Source organism: Scyliorhinus torazame, chromosome 15 (genome assembly GCF_047496885.1).
Source record: "Scyliorhinus torazame isolate Kashiwa2021f chromosome 15, sScyTor2.1, whole genome shotgun sequence".
NCBI classification, from domain to species: Eukaryota; Metazoa; Chordata; class Chondrichthyes; order Carcharhiniformes; family Scyliorhinidae; genus Scyliorhinus; species Scyliorhinus torazame.
In genome coordinates, this window is record NC_092721.1 from 18,108,548 (window position 1) to 18,131,247 (window position 22,700).

A 22,700-nucleotide genomic window follows, 5' to 3' on the forward strand; every position below is an offset into this window, starting at 1 on the left:
TGGTGTCACTCATAGTCCCATCTTGTGGCCTGTGGTGAACACCACTAGTGATATCTTACATGTATTACGGCACTGCCCGTGTATGACAAGTACCACTGAAAATCCCTGCCTGTTGGCTCCTCCCAGCAGGCGGCGTATAAAAGTGTCTGCTCTCCTGCGCTGCTTCCATTCTGGTTCCAGCTGCAGGAGGCACAACATCTTGTGGAATAAAGCCTCGATTGTTTCACCAGTCTCGTCTCGTGGTAATTGACGGTACATCAATTTATTGCACAAGATTTTAAAAGATGGACTTCCTAATCAAGCCTGATCGCCTGCAGCTGAGACCTCACACAGCCAACGCCACGACCACCTTCAAGCACTGGCTAGCCTGCTTCGAAGGCTACCTCAGAGCAGCCACTGAAGAACTCTCGGACCCACAGAAGCTCCAGGTCCTCTACTCACGGGTGAGCCCTGAAGTTTTTCTCCTCATCCGGGGTGCGCCCACCTACACAGAAGCGATGACGCTCCTAAAGGGACATTACATTAAACCGGCGAATCAAGTGTATGCCAGGCACCTCCTGGCCATGAGACGGGGGAGACTCTGGACGATTTCTTGCGGGCCCTACAGATTCGCGGTAGGAACTGTGACTGCCAGGCAGTTTCGAGTTTCGGCAGTCCAACACACCAAACTATTAATCAGAGACACTTATGTCACGGGCATGAAGTGTACGTACGTCCACCAGCAACTATTGGAAGGGGGTACGCTCGATCTTGCGGAGACTAGGCAGCTTGCAAACTCACTATAAGTGGTCTCCCGTAATCTGGAGGCCTACACCCCCAACCGCGCAGCATTCTCGTGGGCATCGTGGGCCCCACCAGCTGCCGACTCCAGCCCACCGCAAGCCTGCGCCACGCGGCAGCCAGCCAACTCCAGGGGGCCCCAAGTGTTATTTTTGTGGACAGAGCAAACACCCCAGGCAGCGCTGTCCGGCGCGGAGTGCGACCTGCACCGGGTGTGGGAAGAAGGGACACTTTGTTTCTGTTTGCCAGGCCCGGTCGGTCGCCGCTGTTTCCAGGCTCGGCATTTCTACACGCCCCACGTGCGATCCAGGGGCGCCACCATCTTCTCCACCGCAAGCCACCTGCGGCCTGTGAGCGCCGCCATCTTTGATGCCACCCGCCATGTGCGCTCCGTGGGCACCGCCATCTTTGGCGCCATTTTGGACCGCGCCTCAGGACCCCTGCTCGTCTGGCCATTCGCTGCCAGCTGATGCCTCCGCCACCGCTGATCAGCCCGTGACCTCCCAACATCTTCCGCAGCTCGCCTCCATCACCCTGGATCAGTCTGAGCCCCGCAACCTCGTGACCGCTACGACGATGGTGAAGATCAACAGGCACGAGACGACCTGCCTCTTTGACTCCGGGAGCACAGAGAGTTTCATCCACCCTGCTACGGTAAGGTGCTGCTCCCTCACAGTACTCCCCGTCACCCAGAAAATATCCCTGGCTTCCGGATCCCATTCCGTTGAAATCCGGGGGTACTGTATCATGACCCTCACTGTTCAGGGCATAGAGTTCAGCAACTTCAGGCTCTACGTCCTCCCCCATCTCTGCGCTGTCCTGTTACTAGGTCCCAATTTTCAATGCCATCTCCAAAGCCTTAATTTGAAATTCGGCGGACCTCTGCCCCCCCTCACCGTCTGCGGCCTCACGACCCTTAAGGTCGATCCACCTTCGCTGTTTGTGAACCTCACCCCGGACTGCAAGCCCTTCGCCACTAGGAGCAGGGTACAGTGCCCAGGACAGGACTTTCATCAGGTCGGAGGTCCAACGTCTTCTGCGGGAGAGGATCATTGAGGCCAGCAACAGCCCCTGGAGAGCTCAAGTGATGGTAGTGAAGACTGGGGAGAAGCACAGGATAGTCATTGACTACAGTCGGACCAGTGACCGGTCCATGCAGCTCGACGCGTACCCCCTCCCACGCATATCTGACATGGTCAATCAGATTACGCAGTATCGAGTCTTCTCTACAGTAGACTTTAAGTCCGCCTACCACCAGCTCCCCATCCGCCCGGAGGACCGCCAATACACTGCGTTCGAAGCAGATGGCCGCCTCTATCATTTCCTCAGAGTTCCCTTCAGCGTCACCAATGGGGTCTCGGTCTTCCAGCGAGAGATGGACCGAATGGTTGACCAGTACGGGCTGCGGGCCACCTTCCTGTACATAGGTAACGTCACCATCTGCGGCCACGATCAGCAGGACCATGATGCAAACCTCCAAAAATTCCTCCATACCGCCAAACTCCTTAACCTCACCTACAAGCGTGTTCCGCACAAACCACTTAGCCATCCTTGGCTACGTAGTGGAAACTGAAATCCTCGGGCCCGACTCCGACCGCATCCTGGAACTCCCTCTCCTCCACTGCCCCAAGGCCCTGAAACGATGCCTGGGGTTTTTCTCATATTACGCCCAGTGGGTCCCTAATTATGCGGACAAGGCCCGCCCACTCATCAAGTCCACAGTTTTCCCCCTGATGGCTGAGGCCCGCCCGGCCTTCAACCACATCAAGGCGGACATCGCCAAGGCCACGATGCACGCGGTCGATGAGACCCTCCCCTTTCAGGTGGAGAGCGATGCATCAGACGTAGCTCTGGCTGCCACCCTCAACCAGGCGGGCAGACCCGTGGCTTTCTTTACACGCACCCTCCATGCCTCCGAAATTCAGCACTCTTCTCTCGAAAAGGAGGCCCAAGCCATTGTGGAAGCTGTGTGACATTGGAGGCATTACCTGGCCGGCAGGAGATTCACTCTCCTCACTGACCAACGGTCGGTTGCCTTCACGTTTAACAATACGCAGCGGGGCAAGATCAAAAATGACAAGATCTTGAGGTGGAGGATCGAGCTCTCCATCTATAACTATGAGATCTTGTGTTGCCCGGGGAAGCTCAGTGAGCCCCCTGATGCCCTATCCCGTGGTACATGTGCCAGCGCACAAGTGGACCGACTCTGGGCTCTCCACTATGACCTCTGCCACCCGGGGGTCACCCGGTTCTTCCATTTTGTCAAGGCCCGCAACCTGCCCTACTCCATTGTGGAGGTCAGGACCGTAACCAGAGACTGCCAAGTCTGCGCAGAGTGCAAGCCGCACTTCTGCCGGCCAGATAGAGCGCACCTGGTGAAGGCCTCCCGTCCCTTTGAGCGCCTCAGCATGGACTTCAAAGGGCCCCTCCCCTCCACTGACCGCAACGTGTACTTCCTCAATGTAATTGACGAGTACTCCCGGTTCCCCTTCGCCATCCCATGCCCCGACATGACTACTGCCACGGTCATTAAAGCCCTGCACAGCATCTTCACTCTGTTCGGTTTCCTCACCTACATTCACAGTGATCGGATATCCTCTTTCATGAGTGATGAGCTGCGTCAGTTCCTGCTCAGCAAGGGCATCACCTCGCGCAGGACGACCAACTACAATCCCCAGGGAAATGGGCAGGTGGAGAGGAAGAACGGGACGGTCTGGAAGGCTGTCCTGCTGGCCCTTCGGTCGTGGCAGGAGGTCCTCCCAGACGCGCTGCACTCCATCCAGTCGCTCCTCTGCACCGTCACTAATGAGACACCTCACGAACGTGTGTTTGCCTTCCCCAGGAAGTCCACCTCCGGGGTCTCGCTCCCAACATGGCTGACAGTTCCTGGAAGTCCACCTCCTCCATGCAAACCTGCAGTACACCTACGTGGCTTGCCCTGATGGGTGCCAGGACACAGTCTCCCTCTGGGTCCCCACCCACGACCCCCGACCTGACACCGCTCCTCCCTCCCCCTCACCCGGGTTGCCTCATTCATCCCTGCGCCCCCCACCCTCCCTCCAGCGAACCTCACCGCAGCCCCCACCCCAGCAGGATCCGTCCTCCCACTGGATCCACTAAGGGGTGATGAAGACGAGGACAACACGCTCCCGGAGTCACAGATGACCACGTCGGCGCCCACATCACCACCAGGACTGAGGCGATTGCGACGGAGGGTCAAAGCCCCCGACAGACTTAATCTTTAATGTTTTTGTCACTCCCGCCAGACTCTTTTTTTAAACAGGGGGTGAATGTGGTAAACACCACTAGTGATATATTACATGTATTATGGCACTGCCCATGTATTACAAGTACTACGGTAAATCCCTGCCTGCTGGCTCCTCCCAGCAGGCGGCATATAAAAGTGTCTGCTCTCCTGCGCTGCTTCCATTCTGGTTCCAGCTGCAGGAGGCACAACATCTTGTGCAATAAAGCCTCGATTGTTTCACCATTCTCGTCTCGCGGTAATTGACGGTACATCATGGCCCCAGCCTCCCAACTTTCCCCTGAGTCTCATTTGGTCAGGAAGAGGCTCTGTGCTCTCTGTAAGGCGCTTGTAGAAACTCCAAGGGATGTAGAGACTCAGGACAGATAAGAGATCCTGCTTTAACTATACACGTGGGGAATGCAGGGTACTGAATGTATTCATAGGGGGTTTTATTCCCCCCCCCCACCCCCGCACTCTTTGTAAGCATTGATACACATCAATCACCTTTTCTCATTTACAATCCAGTATATATCGCAAATATCAGACTGAGAGTTAGTGTGACTGCCACAACCTATTCAGATTGGAATATGCTCTTAAAAGTGTAGGCCCTACTCACTTGCCATTTAATGCTGCCACTCCCACTGTGCTTCTAGCAATGGACATACTGGCCACAAAGGTCCACTGGCGTGCTTGTGGATCCCATCTCTCGACTGTGTTTAGGTAACTCCAACCATCGTGGCCACCTACTGCGTACATGGGTCCTTCCAATACGGCAACTCCTGAAAAAGATAGAAATCTGATGATGGAGTGGACAAAAATTATGAATCACGGTACGCCAGCTAATGAAATTATGTGGGAAAGCCTGGATGTACCAAGGGCTCTCTTTCTGTCTGATATTGATCATATGTCAGAAGCAATGCTTCGCAGAACCCTTCCATCAACTTGCTTTACTGATACAAATGACAGCAAAGCTGTTTCTTATGGTGTATGACCTCCAGTTCATCAATAATATTACATAACGTACATTATCATTCATCAAGTGGAGCTTTTAAATTTTTTTTTTTAAAGTGATCTTTTTATTCTTTAACTGGTTGCATAGATCGCTGCTAATGCATCTGAAATTTACCACACATTGGGGAAAATCGAAATAATTGCCTTGCAGTGGTCACTCCACAGGTGTGACATCAAATGTGATGTAATGGGGGAGGGGAGGGGGGAGGGGTTACCTTCACCAGGAATGGAAGGTACCACTGGCATCGAGGGCTGGATAATTCCAATCACTATCTCTCCCTTCTCCTCCAGCCCGCAACCCTAAAATACCTGTGCTCCTCCAATTCTGGCCTCTTGAGTGTTCCAGTGACTGCTCACGGTAACTCCAGGAGTGATTCTCCTCTCTTCAATGCGTTGAATGGTTAGCAGCGTTGCTTCACAGTGCCAGGGTCCCGGGTTCGATTCCCGGTTTGGGTCACTTTGCGGAGTCTGCACGTTCCCCCCGTGTTTGCATGGGTTTCGCCCCCACAATTCAAAGATGTGCAGGGTAAGTGGATTGGCAACGGTAAATTGCCCCTTAATTGGAAAAAATGAATTGGGTACTCTAAATTTATATATTAAAAAAAACTTTAGCATGATGGCTGAGGTCAATTAACATGGTACCAACCCAATATCAATCTAATTCTAAAACCAAGAAATGCAAGTGTCACCAACAGCATTGTGATTCACAATTCACAGGGAAGAAAATCATTATGTTTGGGGATGGGTGTGGCATCAATAATTATGTACACGCCTTTGATGATATTGTTAGGGTTAAAACAAAGTGAATCCAGATGAAAGTTGTCATTTTTTTTTCAGCAATGCAGACACAGTCAAAAGAAAGCCTATGGGCGACGGTGACCTTCAGAGGCTTGCAGTCTCACAGGGTGAAGTTAAGGGTCCACTCAAACCACAACTGTAGCATCGATGCAAAGCAGTCTCACAACAACTTACATTTACATTGCTCGTTTCATCTAAGAACATGTTCCAAGGTGTTTCACAAATAGCTGCAAGGAAAATGGAGATGAAGGCGGAAAGGTGGCAATTAGGAGCAGTGATTGAAGGGCTGGCCAAAACGGCTTTGCAGTAGCGCTAACCTTGCGGGAATGCCCATAAAACATTCACACTGCAAAACATTGCAGTATTGTATTACACACCTCACTCAAACCTCTGAATATCAGTACATTCAGAACTACTTACCTGGTGTCACTGGGAAATAAATTTATTCCAGAATTCGTTTAAAGTTTTAATTATTAAATTATTAATAAAACAGTCCTTAACGGACCATTGTCTTAAAGTCTTTGAATAACTGTTGCACCTGTTGAGTGGATAGAAGTGGTAACTTATTGAGTTAAAAAGTATACAGTTGTGTCATATATAAAGGACAAATGAGACAGGGTTGTATTGGTTATTCCAGTGACAGCCTGTTCCAAATTTAATAAGAAAAATGCCAAAATGAATGCCCTCAATATGGACTTCAATCAAGGCATTACAAAGATGATAAATGATACTGTTTCCAAAACAAAGGCCTACAAGGGAAGACTGTCCCATCTAAGGTCAGCCTTGCTCTCCCTGTAATTACCAGGCCTGCCTTCAGGGAACCATTCTTACAAAGTGAGCAGGAAAATTCTATTACATTTAATTGGTTTCCAAAGTCTCTGCTTGTTGAATTATTTACGCTTGGATATTGGACTAGGATTCTTTTTCTTCTTTCTCTGACTCCTGTTTGAAAGTGTCGGTGAAATCCCGAGGGTCAATGCCGTCCATTTCTGTCACTTAATTTTATATACCTGCAGATTAAAATTCCACCCACCACTTTGTGGAAGAGCGGGCTCAGTCAAGCGCGTCCCCATCAGGGATTCGTGGCAGTGACGGCGATTTCACAAGCTATGCTGAGTGCCTGCTATGTTCATGTTTGATAACTAATCACTCCCCTTAACAGAGGAGCACTGTGAAAAACTGTGGCCATAAGTTACCAAGAGATGTAGATTCAACTGAATAAAATTCAGTTACCAATTTTAGGCATAAACTAAGGAGCGGGTATCACAGCAGTCTAATCCATGCCTTTTTGCGGTGGTTTTGTACACGGAGATTGAGGGACTGTCATTAATCACGTAACAAATAAATGCAACAGACCAGAATTCGGAGCCTTAGAGGAATTGTCCTCTGCAGCTGAAGTGATTACTAACCACCAGTAACTTATCACATTTAGTAAGACAATTGCTTAATGGCTACTTTATTGGCAAAGCAAATGCCCACTTAGATGTTTGACAGCCAAACACCTTATAAATAATGGCTCATAACATTCTTTATTTTTCCCTTGCTGGTGAGCAGTCAGCTTCAGGTTTGAGGCAATGACCAATGTATATTTCTATCAATCACCCAAAGATTTTTCTGAATCAACTAATGCAATTGCAGGCCAGCCTCGGACTTCCAGCACAATTGGTTCCTGAAATCCACGTGGAAAGTCAAATATGTAAATCAGAACCGATTTTTCCATTAGAATAATGTTATAAAAGTTGGGGATTGGTTGCTGAAGTAGGGCCTGATACCCTGTTGTTATGGACAGGAGAGTTAATTTAAACTACCCTGGCTTCTCCCCTCACTACATGTCTGTAAACAGAAAGGTGTTTTGATTTTGATTTCTCCCTTTATAAATTGTGGATTTTTCCCAACCCTTAAAGGTGGAGTGCGCGATTCTCCCAGCCCCGCACCGGGCTGGAGAATCGCCGCAACCGCGCCACGCTGACCCGACGCGGGCGCGCGATTCTCCGAGGTGCGGAGAATCGGCGCCATTTGCGCCGGCGCGTTTGGTGCGGCGCCGGTCACGGGCCGCTGTCCTTTGCCGGGCCGCCGATTCTCTGGCCCGGATGGGCTGAACGGCTGCACGGCAACGGCAGAGTCCCGCCGGCGGGAACGCTGCATGAAGGGTCGGGGGGGGGTGCGGCCTGTGGGTGGGGAGTGGGGCTCCGTCCCCGGAGGGGGGGCACTGATGGGGTCTGGCCTGCGATCGGGGCCCACCGATCGGCGAGCCGGCCTCTGCCCCCCCCTCCCCCCCGGGTCTACTTTGTTGCGCAGCTGGCCCCTGTATCCCCATGCCATGTTGCATCAGGGCCGGCATGCTGAAGAAGTCCCCTGCGCATGCGTGGGTTGGCGCGGTGCCCATTTGGCCCTGTGGGGGCCAGAATCGGTTGTCCCCGCGCCTGTTTCACACCGTCATGAAACGCGACGGCGTTCACAACGGCGCGAACACTTAGTCTCCACTTTGGAGAATCGCGCCCGGAGTGTTCCAATCCTTTAATAGCTTAAACAGCAAACTCGAGGTAAGATAAAATAAAAGAAGTTGGTTTATTTTTACACAACACACACACACACATGGTTTTACAATTTCTGCTCCTTATGCATTCATACAATACAAAGGGGAAAGGAAATGCAAGTTAGGGTTTTACGTGTGCACAGGGTCCAGAATCAAAAAGCTAATGGGATGTTTTTAAAAGGAGAGGATGACTGTTGCAGGGTGGTCCATCTTTCCAGAAACCCACCAGTAGAGAAAGTCTGGGAGGCACAAATTACAGTGATCCAGTTTTGGGGCGGCACGGTGGCACAGTGGTTAGCACTGCTGCCTCACAGCTCCAGGGTCCCGGGTTCAATTCTGTCCTTGGGTGACTGTCTGTATGGAGTCTGCACGTTCTCCCCGTGTGTGCGTGGGTTTCCTCCGGGTGCTCCGGTGTCCTCCCACAGTCCAAAGATGTGCAGGTTAGGTGGATTGTTCTTGATAAAATTGCCCTGGGTGGGGTGCTCTGTCAGAGGATCGGTGCAGACCCCCTCCTAATCGTTTTGGACACTAAGGGCAATTTAGCATGGACAATCCACCTAACCTACACGTCTTTGGACTGTGGGAGGAAACCAGAGCAGCCGGAGGAAACCCACGCAGACACGGGGAGAATGTTGATCTTTTCCTTGACAGCACTTCAGTTCGCAAAAGTAGCAATCTGGCAAACACATCCAAATGAGGGGTGCTTTTATCTTCCTGTCACAACGCTGACATAAGTCGTCTTCTTGGACAGAGGCGCAATTATTCCACAGCATTTTGTGATTAACTGTGAAGCATCAAAAGCCGTTTTATTTACCTTTTAAACTCCTCCAACCTCCAACCCATGTTTCACACCTCTGGTAAGCTGGCGTAAAGCCTCCATGAAAATTTAAGGATCACACTTACCTGGGGAGGACTCTCAATGAACCCACAATGCCCTCTGTTTCACAGGAACATCAGGGGCGGGATTCTCTGATCCTGAGGCTAAGTGTTGACGCCGTCGTAAACGCCGTCGCGTTTCTCGTCGGCGTCAACATGGCCTCAGGAGCAGCAATTCTGACCACTACAGGGGGCCAGCACGGCACTGGAGCAACCCTCGCCGCTCCAGCTGCTGATCCCGGCATCAGATGGGCGCCGCGGGTCTGCGCACGTGCAGTGGGGCCGGCGCCAACTCGCGCATGCGCAGTGGGACTGGCGCGATTGCCGTGCCTGTGCGGTGGCTCCCTTTTCCGCGCCGGCCCCGACGCAAGATGGCGTAGGGCTATAGGGGCCGGAGCGGAACCAAAGAGGGCCCCAGGCCGGCCCGCCGATTGGTAGGCCCCGAACGCGGGCCAGGCCACAGCGGAGGCCCCCGCCCGGGGTCGGACCCCCCTCCCCTCCCCCCAGGCCGCCCCTGGATCCATTCATGCCGAGGTCCCGCCGGTAAGACCAGGTGTGAACGATGCAGGCAGGACTCTGGATTTTTGTACGGTAGCTCAACCCATCCCAGGCTGAGAATCGCCTGGGGGGGGGGGGGTGCCATCGAGCAGCCTCCGACCGGCACCAATGGCACCGATTCTCTGCTCTCCGGAGAATTGGCGGACTGGCGTCGGGGCGTCGTCGCGCGATTCGCGCCCGTCCCGACAATTCTCTGGCCTGTGACTGAGAGAATCCCGCCCCAGGTTCCCGAGCCCGCTGCCACCCCTATCCTCAAGAAAATAGATGAGGGTGGAAACGGAAGTGGGAATTCCTGATGCCTCATTTGGTGGCCATTTTTTTCCGCACTCACCTCGGTTTGGCCCCAATTAGGACCGTGGAAATTTGGCCCCATGTCTTCAGCCATCCAGTCCCTACTTCCTGTAATTCTATGAAATTAAAGAATGAAGCAATTTAGCAATTTAAAATTTTGCCGAGGTAAATAAGGTGATGCTTGTAATGTTCTTGTCAGATGGTCTTATTTATATTACAAGAACACTGGTAGCTGAAGCTATAAACAATTTATTCACATCAACTGTGGGTCAAATATATACAAAAGAACAGATGAATACCAATATGAACATACACAATCAATCTCTCCCTTGCTTGGGGAGGTGGTGGCATAGTGTTATTTTTACTGGACTAGTAATCCAGAGACCTAGAGTAATGCTCTGGGGAACCAGGTTCGAATCCTGCCATCGCAGATGGTGAAATTTGAATTCAATATAAATCCCGAATTAAAAGTTGAATGACGACCACAAAACCATTGACAATTGTCAGAAAAATCCATCTCTTTCATTAATGTCCTTTTTGGGAAGGAAATCTGCAACCTTACCTGGTCTGGCCTACATGTGACTCCAGACCCACAGCAATGCGGTTGACTCTTACCTGCCCCTCAAGGGTTATACGGGATGGGCAATAAATGCTGGTATAGCCTGCGACGTCCACGTCCCCTGAACGATTAAAAAATCAAGCTCCCTCGTCAGTCTGAAGTCACCTCAGGGGCTGGTTTAGCACACTGGGCTAAATCGCTGGCTTTCAAAGCAGACCAAGGCAGGCCAGCAGCACGGTTCAATTTCCGTACCAGCCTCCCCGAACAGGCGGCGGAATGTGGCGACTAGGGGCTTTTCACAGTAACTTCATTGAAGCCTACTCGTGACAATAAGCGATTTTCATTTCACCTGAGCCTAACATTCACTTACATACTAATAAGATTCCTAGTGGTCAGTTGGTGAATTACAACACAACCATGATATCGCTATAATGCTGTCTTACGCAGGAAAATCTAGAAGAAAAAGGAAGGATGTAATCTTAAAATTAGAACAAAGCCAATTCAAAGGAAATACAGGAACATGTTAACAGGACTATTTTATGATACCGTATTTCACTTTGTAGGGGTTAACTTACAATCACAGTGACATATTTTGTATTTTCTTCCAGTGCTAACATTGGGCGGGATTCTACGACCCTCCGCCGGGTCGGACAATCGCCGGGGGGGGGGGGGGGGGGGGGGGGGCGGCGTGAATCCCGCCCACCGCCGGCCGCCGAATTCTCCGGCACCGGAGATTCGGTGGGGGCGGGAATTGCCCCACGCCGGTCAGCGTGCCCACCCCCCCCGGCAATTCTCCGGCCCGCGATGGGCCGAAGTCCCGCTGCTGCTATGCCGGTCCTGCCGCCGTGAATTGAACCAGGTCCCTTACCGGCGGGACCTGGCGCCGCAAGCGGGCCCGGGGTCTTAGGGGGGCGATCCGGCACCGGGGGGTGCCCGCATGGTGGCCTGGCCCGCGATCGGGGCCCACCAATCCGAGGGCGGGCGTGTGCTGTCGGGGCACTCTTTTACTACACGTCGGCCGTGTAGGTCTCCGCGATGGCCGACGCATAGGTGACCCACCCCTGCGCATGCGCGGAGATGACGTCAGCAGCCGCTGTAGCTCCCGCGCATGCGCGGACGCCCGCCACCCGGCGGAGTCCCTTCGGCCCCGGCTGGCGTGGCGCCAAAGGCCTTCCACGCCAGCCGGTGGGGCGCCAACCATTCCCGGGCCGGGCCTAGCCCCTAAATGAAAAATGAAAATCGCTTATTGTCACAAGCCGGCTTCAAATCAAGTTACTGTGAAAAGCCCCTAGTTGCCACATTCCGGCGCCTGTTTGGGGAGGCTGGTACGGGAATTGAACTGTGCTGCTGGCCTGCCTTGGTCTGCTTTCAAAGCCAGCGATTTAGCCCAGTGTGCTAAAAAGGTGCGGACTTGGCCCCTAAAGGTGCAGAGGAATCCGCACATTTGGGGCGGCCTGACGCCGGAGTGGTTCACGCCACTCCATCCCACCGGGACCCCCCGCCCCGCTGGGTAGGGGAGAATCCCGCCCCTGGTTTCTACGTTGATACTATTCCTTCCACTGGACCTGTTCGATGATCCATTGGATCTGTCCTATTCAGCCGAACGACCTTGTTAACAAAGTTTTTATTATAAGCCATCAATTTTCCCTGACCACAGTGCCCTTCTTCAACCTCTGCTAACTCCTCTAACGTGTGGTCCTCTTTAGACTCACTAATCTTTGATTGCACTCATCTATCAAGGCTCACTGTTTCACACACAACTATAGCTCTTAAAGCATACTTCACACATTACTAAACTTCCAAGGATTTCCAGAAAGGCTACTTAATGTAGCACTTGGGAAAGATGGATAGTTACTTAGAGAAACCATTGAAAACCATTTTAGGGCTGTGTAGTCAATAACAACTGTAAATGTTTCCAACTTTGTTTCACCCACCTGTGGTTACTAACTAAATCAGGATATTTGCCACATTCATCACCACAGAACAGTAAAACAACAACTTTAACTACTGCCCGCCCGGTAGTAGGTATTCTTCATGATGTCCATTGTAACAGAAACATTGCAGCATAGAAATTGGTTCTAAAGCCTACTTGTTTTCACAGATCCGCTCTACACTGCATCGTTAGTACCGAAAACGATTCCTTCTATTCATAAAGCATTAATCGCGAATAATGGAAGTGGAGAAAAATAAACTTTATTAAAGAACTGTTAGCCACTTCTTCACGTTGGCGATATGCATGCTGGACACATTTTGGGCTGTATTCTCCGTCTGGGAGATTTATTTTCTCCCGCAGGTGATGAACCGTCTCTGATTTGCAAGGGGAGCCCTGCCCAGAAGCGATTCACTATCCCGTGCTATACAAATTTATGCATGGCGGGAATCCCAAAGGATTCCCTCTCGAATCCTGTTATCAGGCTGTCCATCGCGAGGCCCGGCGCCTTGCCTCCCCCTCCTCCCCCCCCCCGCCAAATCCTGCGCTCCCCCACCACAGGATTTGCTGAGTCACCCACCCATCCCCACACACTCATAGTGCGCATGTGTGAAGACCCCCTCCCCACCGACCCCCACCAGATCCCCCAATTCAGAGACCCCCATTGTAAATGCTCTCACTTCTCTTTTTCTCAACAGGAAACCTTTTGATGTGGTCAAGAGCTGTCAATCATAGCTAAATGTTTATAAACATTGTGGCTGGTTTCACGGCAGTGTACTTGAAATCCAGTCAAGTGTGAAGGGAAATTAAATTGATCAATCCAGACATCTGGCTGTCTGGAAGCTGTCAATCACAGCCCAGTAAAATCTATTTCTCATTGATGTGAATTAAAATCCTTGCTGATCAAAGGAACTGAGGGGGTTTAAACCATGATGTGGTTTCACCTCCTAGGAATTTACAGCTGCTGCTTTCTCTGCCTGAGGCAGCAGATATAAGGGACAGGTGAGTTTTAAAGCAGAGGTATTTTTTCACAGTTTCTGTCTCTCATGGTCTTTAACTTCCAGGCAGGATGTCTCTGTTATGGGGTGGTGGGGGGCAGTGTCTCTGTTCTAGGGGGTCTCTGTTATGGGGGTCCCTGGTGGGGGTCCCTGGTAAGGATCTCTGGGTGTGGGGCTCTTGTGGGAGTTTGGTGATTGTCTAGTGGTGGGTGGGCTGGTGTGGGCGGTTCTAGTGGGAGGTCTGGTGGGAGTGGGGTAATATTTGCATTTGGGGGGAGGGAGGGGGGGGGCCCTCAGATGGACTTTGGTGGCACCAACCTTAAAGACTTACCCACTTGGCCCACTGCCAGGGCTACACTGCATTAATACCTGGACCAATCCACACCCGGGTGAATCACGGCCCAGAGGACATGAAGACATGGAGAATCCAGTGCCCAACTTGTCACTTTGACCCATTTGCATCCTCCTGATGCTGTGGGGCACGAACCTCGATACCCCCGCTAGCGGGGGATCAGAGAATCGGAAACGGATCGTGCTGGGCGCCAATGCAGTTTTGTTGACGCCACAAGATTCTCCGCCCAATCGCTGATCACTCTGTCGGCATTATGCAGATGAAAACCCAGTCCCTGTTCACTTCGATTTAGATCCAGTTTAAAAAAGGATCAAAATCTCTGAAAACAGATATAAATGTGAAATGCATCCCCCACACGCAAAGCAATGAAATATTGGCCCAGTTTTTGTGAGAAAGGTGGATCTCTTATTCTGATCCATTGGTTGGATTTCTTTATCCTCATCCTTCACCTCATCAATACCTTCTCCTGCAAATTGCTGGAAGTGTGAAGTGAGAACGCTGTGACAGTTAGGACAACAGAACCTTAGCGAAGACAGGGACCAACGGTCTATCTCCTCAAGCCATCAAATTTAAGGATAAAAAAAGAGACAGAGGAATGGTGAAGAAGAAAATCGGGGGAATATGAGTCAAATCAGGTACAGAAAAAAGAAACAAGGAGAGGAGTGGGCTGGATTGAGGGAGAGAGAAAAGCAACAAGTGAAAAGTAAGTGAAAAATAACAATTTAAATGTTATGTGGAGCTGAGTGAAGAAGGCAGATGGAGGAGTGTCAAAGGCAGCAGAAGTATCAAGAATTTTGAGCAGTCGGATAATTTACTTATTCTTCCAGTCATTAAGGGGCAGCATGGTAGCACAGTGGTTAGCACTGTTGCTTCACAGCGCCAGGGTCCCAGCTTTGAATCCCGGCTTGGGTCACTGTCTGTGCGGAGTCAGCACGTTTTAGTTGTGTCTGTGTGGGTTTTCTCCGGGTGCTCCGGTTTCCTCCCACAAGTCCCGAAAGACGTGCTGTAAGGTGAATTGGACATTCTGAATTCTCCCTCTGCGTAACCGAACAGGCGCCGGAATGTGGCGACTAGGGGCTTTTCATAGTAACTTCATTGCAGTGTTAGTGTAAGTCTACTTGTGAGAATAAAGATTATTATTTTCAAGTCTGGAATTTGTAACTTCGGTTGGGTCTGTTATAGTACTTGAGCAGAAAAGCTGTTTGGAAAGATTCAAAGATGGAATATCAGGAAAAGCAGGCAAGCATTTGGGAGACAACAAGCACATTCAAGTTCCGTGGATGTTCGTATGGATTTGAAACGTTAACGATTCTCTCTCCACAGATGCTGCAGACCTGCTGAGTATATAAAACATACAAGGAAAATAGGGCTGGAGTTTGGGTGATAGTTTTGCCAGCATGGAATGGTTGGAGTGAGTTGTTTTTTTCACAGAAAATGGGCAATACCTCTGCTTTTTGAAAGGGGGGTGAAACAGCACATTGAAGGTCAGCCCAAGACCGAGATATGTTGAATTCTTAACTTACATGGTGATCCCTTGTCAGCCACAAAGCCTCCATTTTTTTCTCACTGGCCCATTGGTTCAGGAAGGGAGTGGCACTTCGGACTGGGACGTCCGTCACTGGGGGGGGGGGGGGGGGGGCGGTTTTTGAGCCCGTGTTCGCCATCAGTGAGAGTGACGAGACTGACAGGTGGAAAATTTGGTGATAATCGAATAATTTGATTCTCTACGGAAATGTCCAACTGTCCAGACCCCTCGCTGGTGGGGTGATGAGAAATCTGTGGCGGAAGGCCGGGAACCTCATTTTAATACCTTATAATATCATGAGTGATCCCTCGCTCCAGGACTTTCCCACTCACTGAATGTTCAGCGATCGCCAGCGTGACGTCACGCCAGCGCAATTTACAACAGCTGTACAAAAGGAGAACCTGGCGGCCTCACTTCTGAAGGGGATGTCGGAGGTGAGAGCCCAGGTCGCCATTACCATACAGGGTGCCAGTTGCAGAGGGGGCAGGGGAGAGGACGCGGGGATGGAAGTGTTTCCCTCCACTAGCACCCTCGAGGTCCTCTGTGCCATGCCCATTGTGCATTGCAGGGACAGTGGTATCTTATTGGACAGGGACTGTCCCTTTAATTTGATTTAGTTTACTTGGTTATGTGTGTTGGCCCAAAATAGGTGAAGTGTTGCTCTCAAGCATTGAACTCTGAGGCTCACACTCATGTCTACATAACAGAGAGAGGGTGACACAGATGTGACCCCCAACGAGAGGCATTATGTTGAAATCTCTCATCACTCACCCCGTCAAAGGCGATGAGGGGGGACATCATTTAGGTCCCCCATGAGGTTAGAACACTGGTTCAATGAGCGCCCTCAACGGCCCTAGCATCTCACCTTTGAGATTCTCTAGGGCTGACTTGTTCAGGTGGAGTTGAGAACGTCAACTGGGGAAGGGGGGGGAAGGGGCTGTTTGTGACTGGGGAGGGAGTAAGGCTCAGTTGAAAGGCCCTCACATAGGGGGGGAAGTGCATGGGTGGATGTCCCAGATGCTGAGAGGGCTGAGGGTCAGGACATTGTCAGGAGTCCTCATCGCTCATTTTGATGTTCACTTCCTTTCAGTTGATGATTCTGGAGAACCATTTAGAGATTCTCATTGGCTTTCTCATCTGAACTGACACCTTGAATAAGTATGGTATGATTCCGCCCTTGCGGTGGAATTTTCCAGCCCCGCTCACTGCTGAAAGTCAATGGAATTTTGGTCCACCACATGCTTTGCGATGTGTTCCGCCACAGCGGGGTCGGAAAATTCCGGCCTAGGAGTTTTTACTAACTCATTCACACATGCGTCCCGCCACGGTGGGGCTGGAAAATTCCGGCCTAGGAGTTTTTACTAACTCATTCACACATGGATGAGTGCCTCATTCATGCTGGTCCTGCTGCTCGGTGAACACAGCCACCAAAAAAGAGACAATCGGCCTCCCAAGGCCTGGAATTGTGGCCTGGATTTCTGACGCATTTTGGAAACAATTGCAGATGAGGCAAATGGGATGATATTTTCCACTGCAGCTTCGGATCGCAGGGGTTTGGTGGGGGATAGTGGAGGGGTGGCTCACTGCTCCCTTCCCAAGCTCAGCCATTGCAGTTTGTAGCTTGTGGATCAAGGCAGGGATCCTCGATCAACCTCAGTGTCATGCATATCGGCACATTTGTGGTTTAGAAAGTAAAGGTCATCTTCCAACAAATGTTGGCAGGGTGAGCAGTAAAGAGTTGAGATGCAAAGTCCTGGCATTTACAAAAGGAAGTGCCAACAGTGGATTTTCATCTTCACTCGACCTTTAGAGCGAATGTCCTTTTTGACTTTCTCGTTCTCTCTCTCACTTATGTCCCTTTCTCGCTTGCTTATTTATTCTCTCTTTCAAACTTATGCGATGAGGAAATGTCAAATCTATACTGACGGATAATCAGTGTTTTAGAATCTTATTGCATTATGATCGGTAGGACTTCCCAAAACATATTGCAATATTATGTTTGTTCAACCTGAAAGTGTATTGAGTTCCAAACAGTTATTTCCTTTGAATTTCCACTAAGTTTACACAGCAGCTCGTCGCTCCTCCAGTCTGACATACAGCAATTGCATCTTCCTTTGGACCAAAGAGAGCCAAATCTTTGTCTCTCTCACGATTTGATGCATCTGCACATGCCAAACCGACACGAACTCGGGGAGGATAAGGAACTGCTTTGTGACATATTGATTTTACAGTGGCTGTCAATTCTGCCTGAGGATATAAGAAACCAAGCCTTACTGCACTGTGAACACAGGAATGCCAGGAATTCCATTTGGTTAAATGATAGTTAAAGACTAAGGATGCGCACACACATTTTGGTGAAGAAGTTACCAATATTCGACTGTCATCGGACCAACTGATGAATTTGAAGACCCATGCAATCTGGTGATGAATGCTGACTTAACGGGTTTCTTGAGCACTTCGGGATCCATTCTGTGGAGCACATGAAGTTAAATGGAAACATAATGGGCTGATGCAGCTGCTATCTTGATCAAGATAGGATCGATAGGATCAGCATACCCAATTTCAGATTCTTTTGTATTATTTAACGTTCCACTTTAGTGTTACTGCAAAAGCAGAGCGAGAAGATTAAGTGGTGAATATAATTTCATCATCTTTCATAGTTTACAGCAATGACATGTATGATAATCATAAGATGTAATTCAAGTAAACTTTTTAGCCTTATTTACCAATCAAGTTTTCCAGTTGGAAAAAAATCAGCTTTTTCTTCCACTCGTCTATTTCTCAGTTTCGCGGTTCACAGACCACAAATGCGCACGTGAAGCTAATTTACACCGTTAATTTTTTAGACACGGGGAGAATGTGCAAACTCCACACGGACAGTGACCTGGGGCTGGGATCGAACCCGGGTCCTCGGCGCCATGAGGCATCAGTGCCAACCACTGTGCCACCGTGCCGCCCTCACCATTGATTAAATAATTAGTATCAAACAAAATGAATTGGGCTGGAATGATACCAGTTCCTAACTGGGTCCAGAGACTGCATCACTTCCCTTCAAGCTATATTGTTCAGACCAGAAAATACATGCACATTGCCAACAGTATTGGCAAACCACACTATCTGGGACAGCTCTTGCTGCTGGAATTAGAGAATAAATCTGTTGATTGCCTTGGTAAATAAAGAATATTGTTGATGACTCAAAGCAGCTACAAAAAGGAGTGGGGCTAATTTTCATTGCTATTGCCTGATGTTAATGAAGCTGTAATTGCCTTAACTGGGGTCACCAACCATGCAACCCACTCCTGTTGAAAAGGACTTAATTCTGGTGTTCAAAGCAGAAGACTGTTTCAGATCTAATAACAGAAATCGCATTCCGACATCCATTTTAGGCTCTGAACCTTTCTATGGGTAATCCAAAAGTGTTCTTGAAAGATCAGTCTCAAATTATATTTCTGGGTCCAGAGAAGCAGAAAAGAGTGAAGGAGAACATAGAACATAGAAAAATACAACACAGAACAGGCCCTTCGGCCCACGATGTTGTGCCGAACCTTTGTCCCAGATTAATCATAGATTATCATTGAATTTACAGTGCAGAAGGAGGCCATTCGGCCCATCGAGACTGCACCGGCTCTTGGAAAGAGTGCCCTACCCAAAGTCAACACATCCACCCATCACTAAGGGCAATTTTGGACACTAAGGGCAATTTATCATGGCCAATCCACCCAACCTGCACATCCCTGGACCGTGGGAGGAAACCGGAGCATCCGGAGGAAACCCACGCAGACACGGGGAGGACGCGCAGACTCCGCACAGACAGCGACCCAAGCCGAAACCGAACCCGGGACCCCAGAGCCGTGAAGCAACTGCGCCATACACAATGCTACTGTGCTGCCCTTAAGAACAAATAAATCTACACTATATCATTTTACCGTCATCCATGTACCTATCCAATAGCTGCTTGAAGGTCCCTAATGTTTCCTACACAACTACTTCCACAGGCAGTGCATTCCATGCCCCCACTACTTTCTGGGTAAAGAACCTACCTCTGACATCCCCCCTATATCTTCCACCATTCACCTTAAATTTATGTCCCCTTGTAATGGTTTGTTCCACCAGGGGAAAAAGTCTCTGACTGTCTACTCTATCTATTCCCCTGATCATCTTATAAACCTCGATCAAGTCGCCCCTCATCCTTCTCCGTTCTAATGAGAAAAGGCCTCGCACCTTCAACCTTTCTTCGTAAGACCTACTCTCCATTCCAGGCAACATCCTGGTAAATCTCCTTTGCACCTTTTCCAAAGCATCCTGCCTAAAATGAGGCGACCAGAACTGTACACAGTACTTCAAATGTGGCCTTACCAAAGTTTTGTACAGCTGCATCATCACCTCACGGCTCTTAAATTCAATCCTTCTGTTAATGAACGCTAGCACACCATAGGCCTTCTTCACAGCTCTATCCACTTGAGTGGCAACTTTCAAATATGTATGAACATAGACCCCAAGATCTCTCTGCTCCTCCACATTGCCAAGAACTCTACCGTTAACCCTGTATTCCGCATTCATATTTGTCCTTCCAAAATGGACAACCTCACACTTTTCAGGGTTAAACTCCATCTGCCACTTCTCAGCCCAGCTCTGCATCCTATCTATGTCTCTTTGCAGCCGACAACAGCCCTCCTCACTATCCACAACTCCACCAATCTTCGTATCGTCTGCAAATTTACTGACCCACCCTTCAACTCCCTCATCCAAGTCATTAATGAAAATCACAAACAGCAGAGGACCCAGAACTGATCCCTGCGGTATGCCACTGGTAACTGGGATCCAGGCTGAATATTTGCCATCCACCACCACTCTCTGACTTCTATCGGTTAGCCAATTCGATATCCAACTGGCCAAATTTCCCACTATCCCATGCCTCCTTACTTTCTGCAGAAGCCTACCATGGGGAACCTTATCAAATGCCTTACTAAAATCCATGTACACTACATCCACTGCTTTCCCTTCATCCACATGCTTGGTCACCTCCTCAAAGAATTCAATAAGACTTGTAAGGCAAGACCTACCTCTCACAAATCCGTGCTGACTATCCCTAATCAAGCAGTGTCTTTCCAGATGCTCAGAAATCCTATCCTTCAGTACCCTTTCCATGACTTTGCCTTCCACCGAAGTAAGACTAACTGGCCTGTAATCCCAGGGTTATCCCTATTCCCTTTTTTGAACAGGGGCACGACATTCGCCACTCTCCAATCCCCTGGTACCACCCCTGTTGACAGTGAGGACGAAAAGATCATTGCCAACGGCTCTGTAATTTCATCTCTTGCTTCCCATAGAATCCTTGGATATATCCCGTCAGGCCCGGGGTACTTGTCTATCCTCAAGTTTTTCAAAATGCCCAACACATCTTCCTTCCTAACAAGTTCCTATGACTTTCTGATTGTAAAACCAGGAAATAGCCGCAGGATCGGAGAATCCAGCATTTAGTCTCTCAATTGGAGACTCCCGGCCCTATGAGAACCCCAGCCACTTCTTTGGGGTGGAAATAATTCAATTTAATGTCTTGCAGTGGACATGACTGAAAGGTGGATCATAAAGCTGCCACGACCGCAGTTGATATTACTGTTGAGCAAGCTAGACCCCCAAATAAAGTCTGTTTCACTGATTATAAACCTTTTTGTTCTCTTGTGAAAATGAGGATGAAGAGCTACTGACCTCAAAAGCATAGGACTTCAGTATTAGAGTTTTAAAAATTGAAATGTTTATTCTAAAGAAAAAAGACTGAAGCACATCAGGTAAAAGTTACACAGTCAAACCAGTCTTACAGAACTACCCCAAAAACATGCATAGTCAAAACAACACTATTAACTTACCGTTTTGCCAACAACCCCTTAGATATTTTATTTTAATCAAAAAATGCAGCATATTGTACCGAAGCCAAGGAATTGTTATTACTTTAATAAAAATACACCTCATGACTTCCACTCTGGGGCGAAGTTCTCCAGAAACGGCGCGATGTCCGCCGACTGGCGCCCAAAACGGCACCAATCAGACGGGCATCGCGCCGCCCCAAAGGTGCGGAATGCTCCGCATCTTTGGGGGCCGAGCCCCAACCTTGAGGGGCTAGGTCGGCGCCGGACGAATTTCCGCACCACCAGCTGGCGGAAAAGGCCTTTGTTGCCCCGCCAGCTGACGCGGAAATGACATCTCCGGGCGGCGCATGTGTGGGAGCGTCAGCGGCCGCTGACAGCATTCCCACGCATGCGCAGTGGAGGGAGTCTCTTCTGCCTCCGCCATGGTGGAGACCGTGGCGGAGGCGGAAGGGAAAGAGTGCCCCTACGGCAGAGGCCCGCCCGCGGATCGGTGGGCCCCGATCGCGGGCCAGGCCACCGTGGGGGCACCCCCCAGGGTCAGATCGCCCCGCGCCCCCCCCAGGACCCCGGAGCCCGCCCGCGCCGCTTTGTCCCGCCGGTAAGGTAGGTGGTTTAATTTACGCCGGCGGGACAGGCATTTTCGCCGGAGAATCGCGCAGGGGGGCCCGCCAACCGGCGCGGCGCGATTCCCGCCAGCCCCCGGCGATTCTCCGACCCGGCGGGGGGGTCGGAGAATTTCGCCCCTGTTGTGGAATTCTGAAAGGAGATTCTGAAGGAACCTGGGGCGGGATTCTCCGATAATGGGGCTAAGTGTTGGACGCCATCGTAAACTGATTCGCCCCCCCTCCCCCCCCCCCCCTCCCCCGCAAGGCGATTCTCCGACCCGCGCTGGATTGGAGAATCCCGCTCCTGCTTCCTGAAACAAAGGGCTGGAATCTCCATTTGGGAGAATTTGGGCAGGATTCTCCATCGGCCAATGCCGGAATCGGGAAATGTGTTTGGGCGGAGAATCGGCAGTTAGCCAAAATCGAGGCTGGCACCAGACGCCCTGGCACCAGACGCCCAACGGAATGCCATTCTCTGGTGGTTCCACAGTGGCTTTACCGCATGTACAATAAGCGGCATTGGCATATCATTAACGGGCCTATCCTGGTATTCCCCGCGGGCTTTACGTGGTGTGACTGCCAACCCCCCCACCGGGCAGAGGATCAGTGCGGGGCAGCGCCGACTTTCTGATCGTAAAACCAGGAAATAGACACAGGATCGGAGAATCCAGCGTTTAGTCTCTCAATTGGAGACTCCCAGCCCTATGTTCTCCCACCAGAGCTGAATTGCACTGGTATTACTATCCCTTTGGGGTCATAAATCGGGA

The 22,700-nt window shown here is 50.3% G+C and overlaps 1 protein-coding gene across 1 annotated transcript in view; it reads right to left on the reverse strand.

Annotated features, from left to right (window-relative positions):
- LOC140391537 (kelch-like protein 1) overlaps positions 1-22,700 on the reverse strand; it is a 428,416-nt gene that overhangs the window by 20,906 nt on the left and 384,810 nt on the right. Inside the window, exon 9 of the mRNA XM_072476122.1 lies at positions 4,644-4,806. Within this exon, the coding sequence (XP_072332223.1) occupies positions 4,644-4,806 (163 nt within the window). The remainder of the gene's footprint in view (positions 1-4,643; positions 4,807-22,700) is intronic.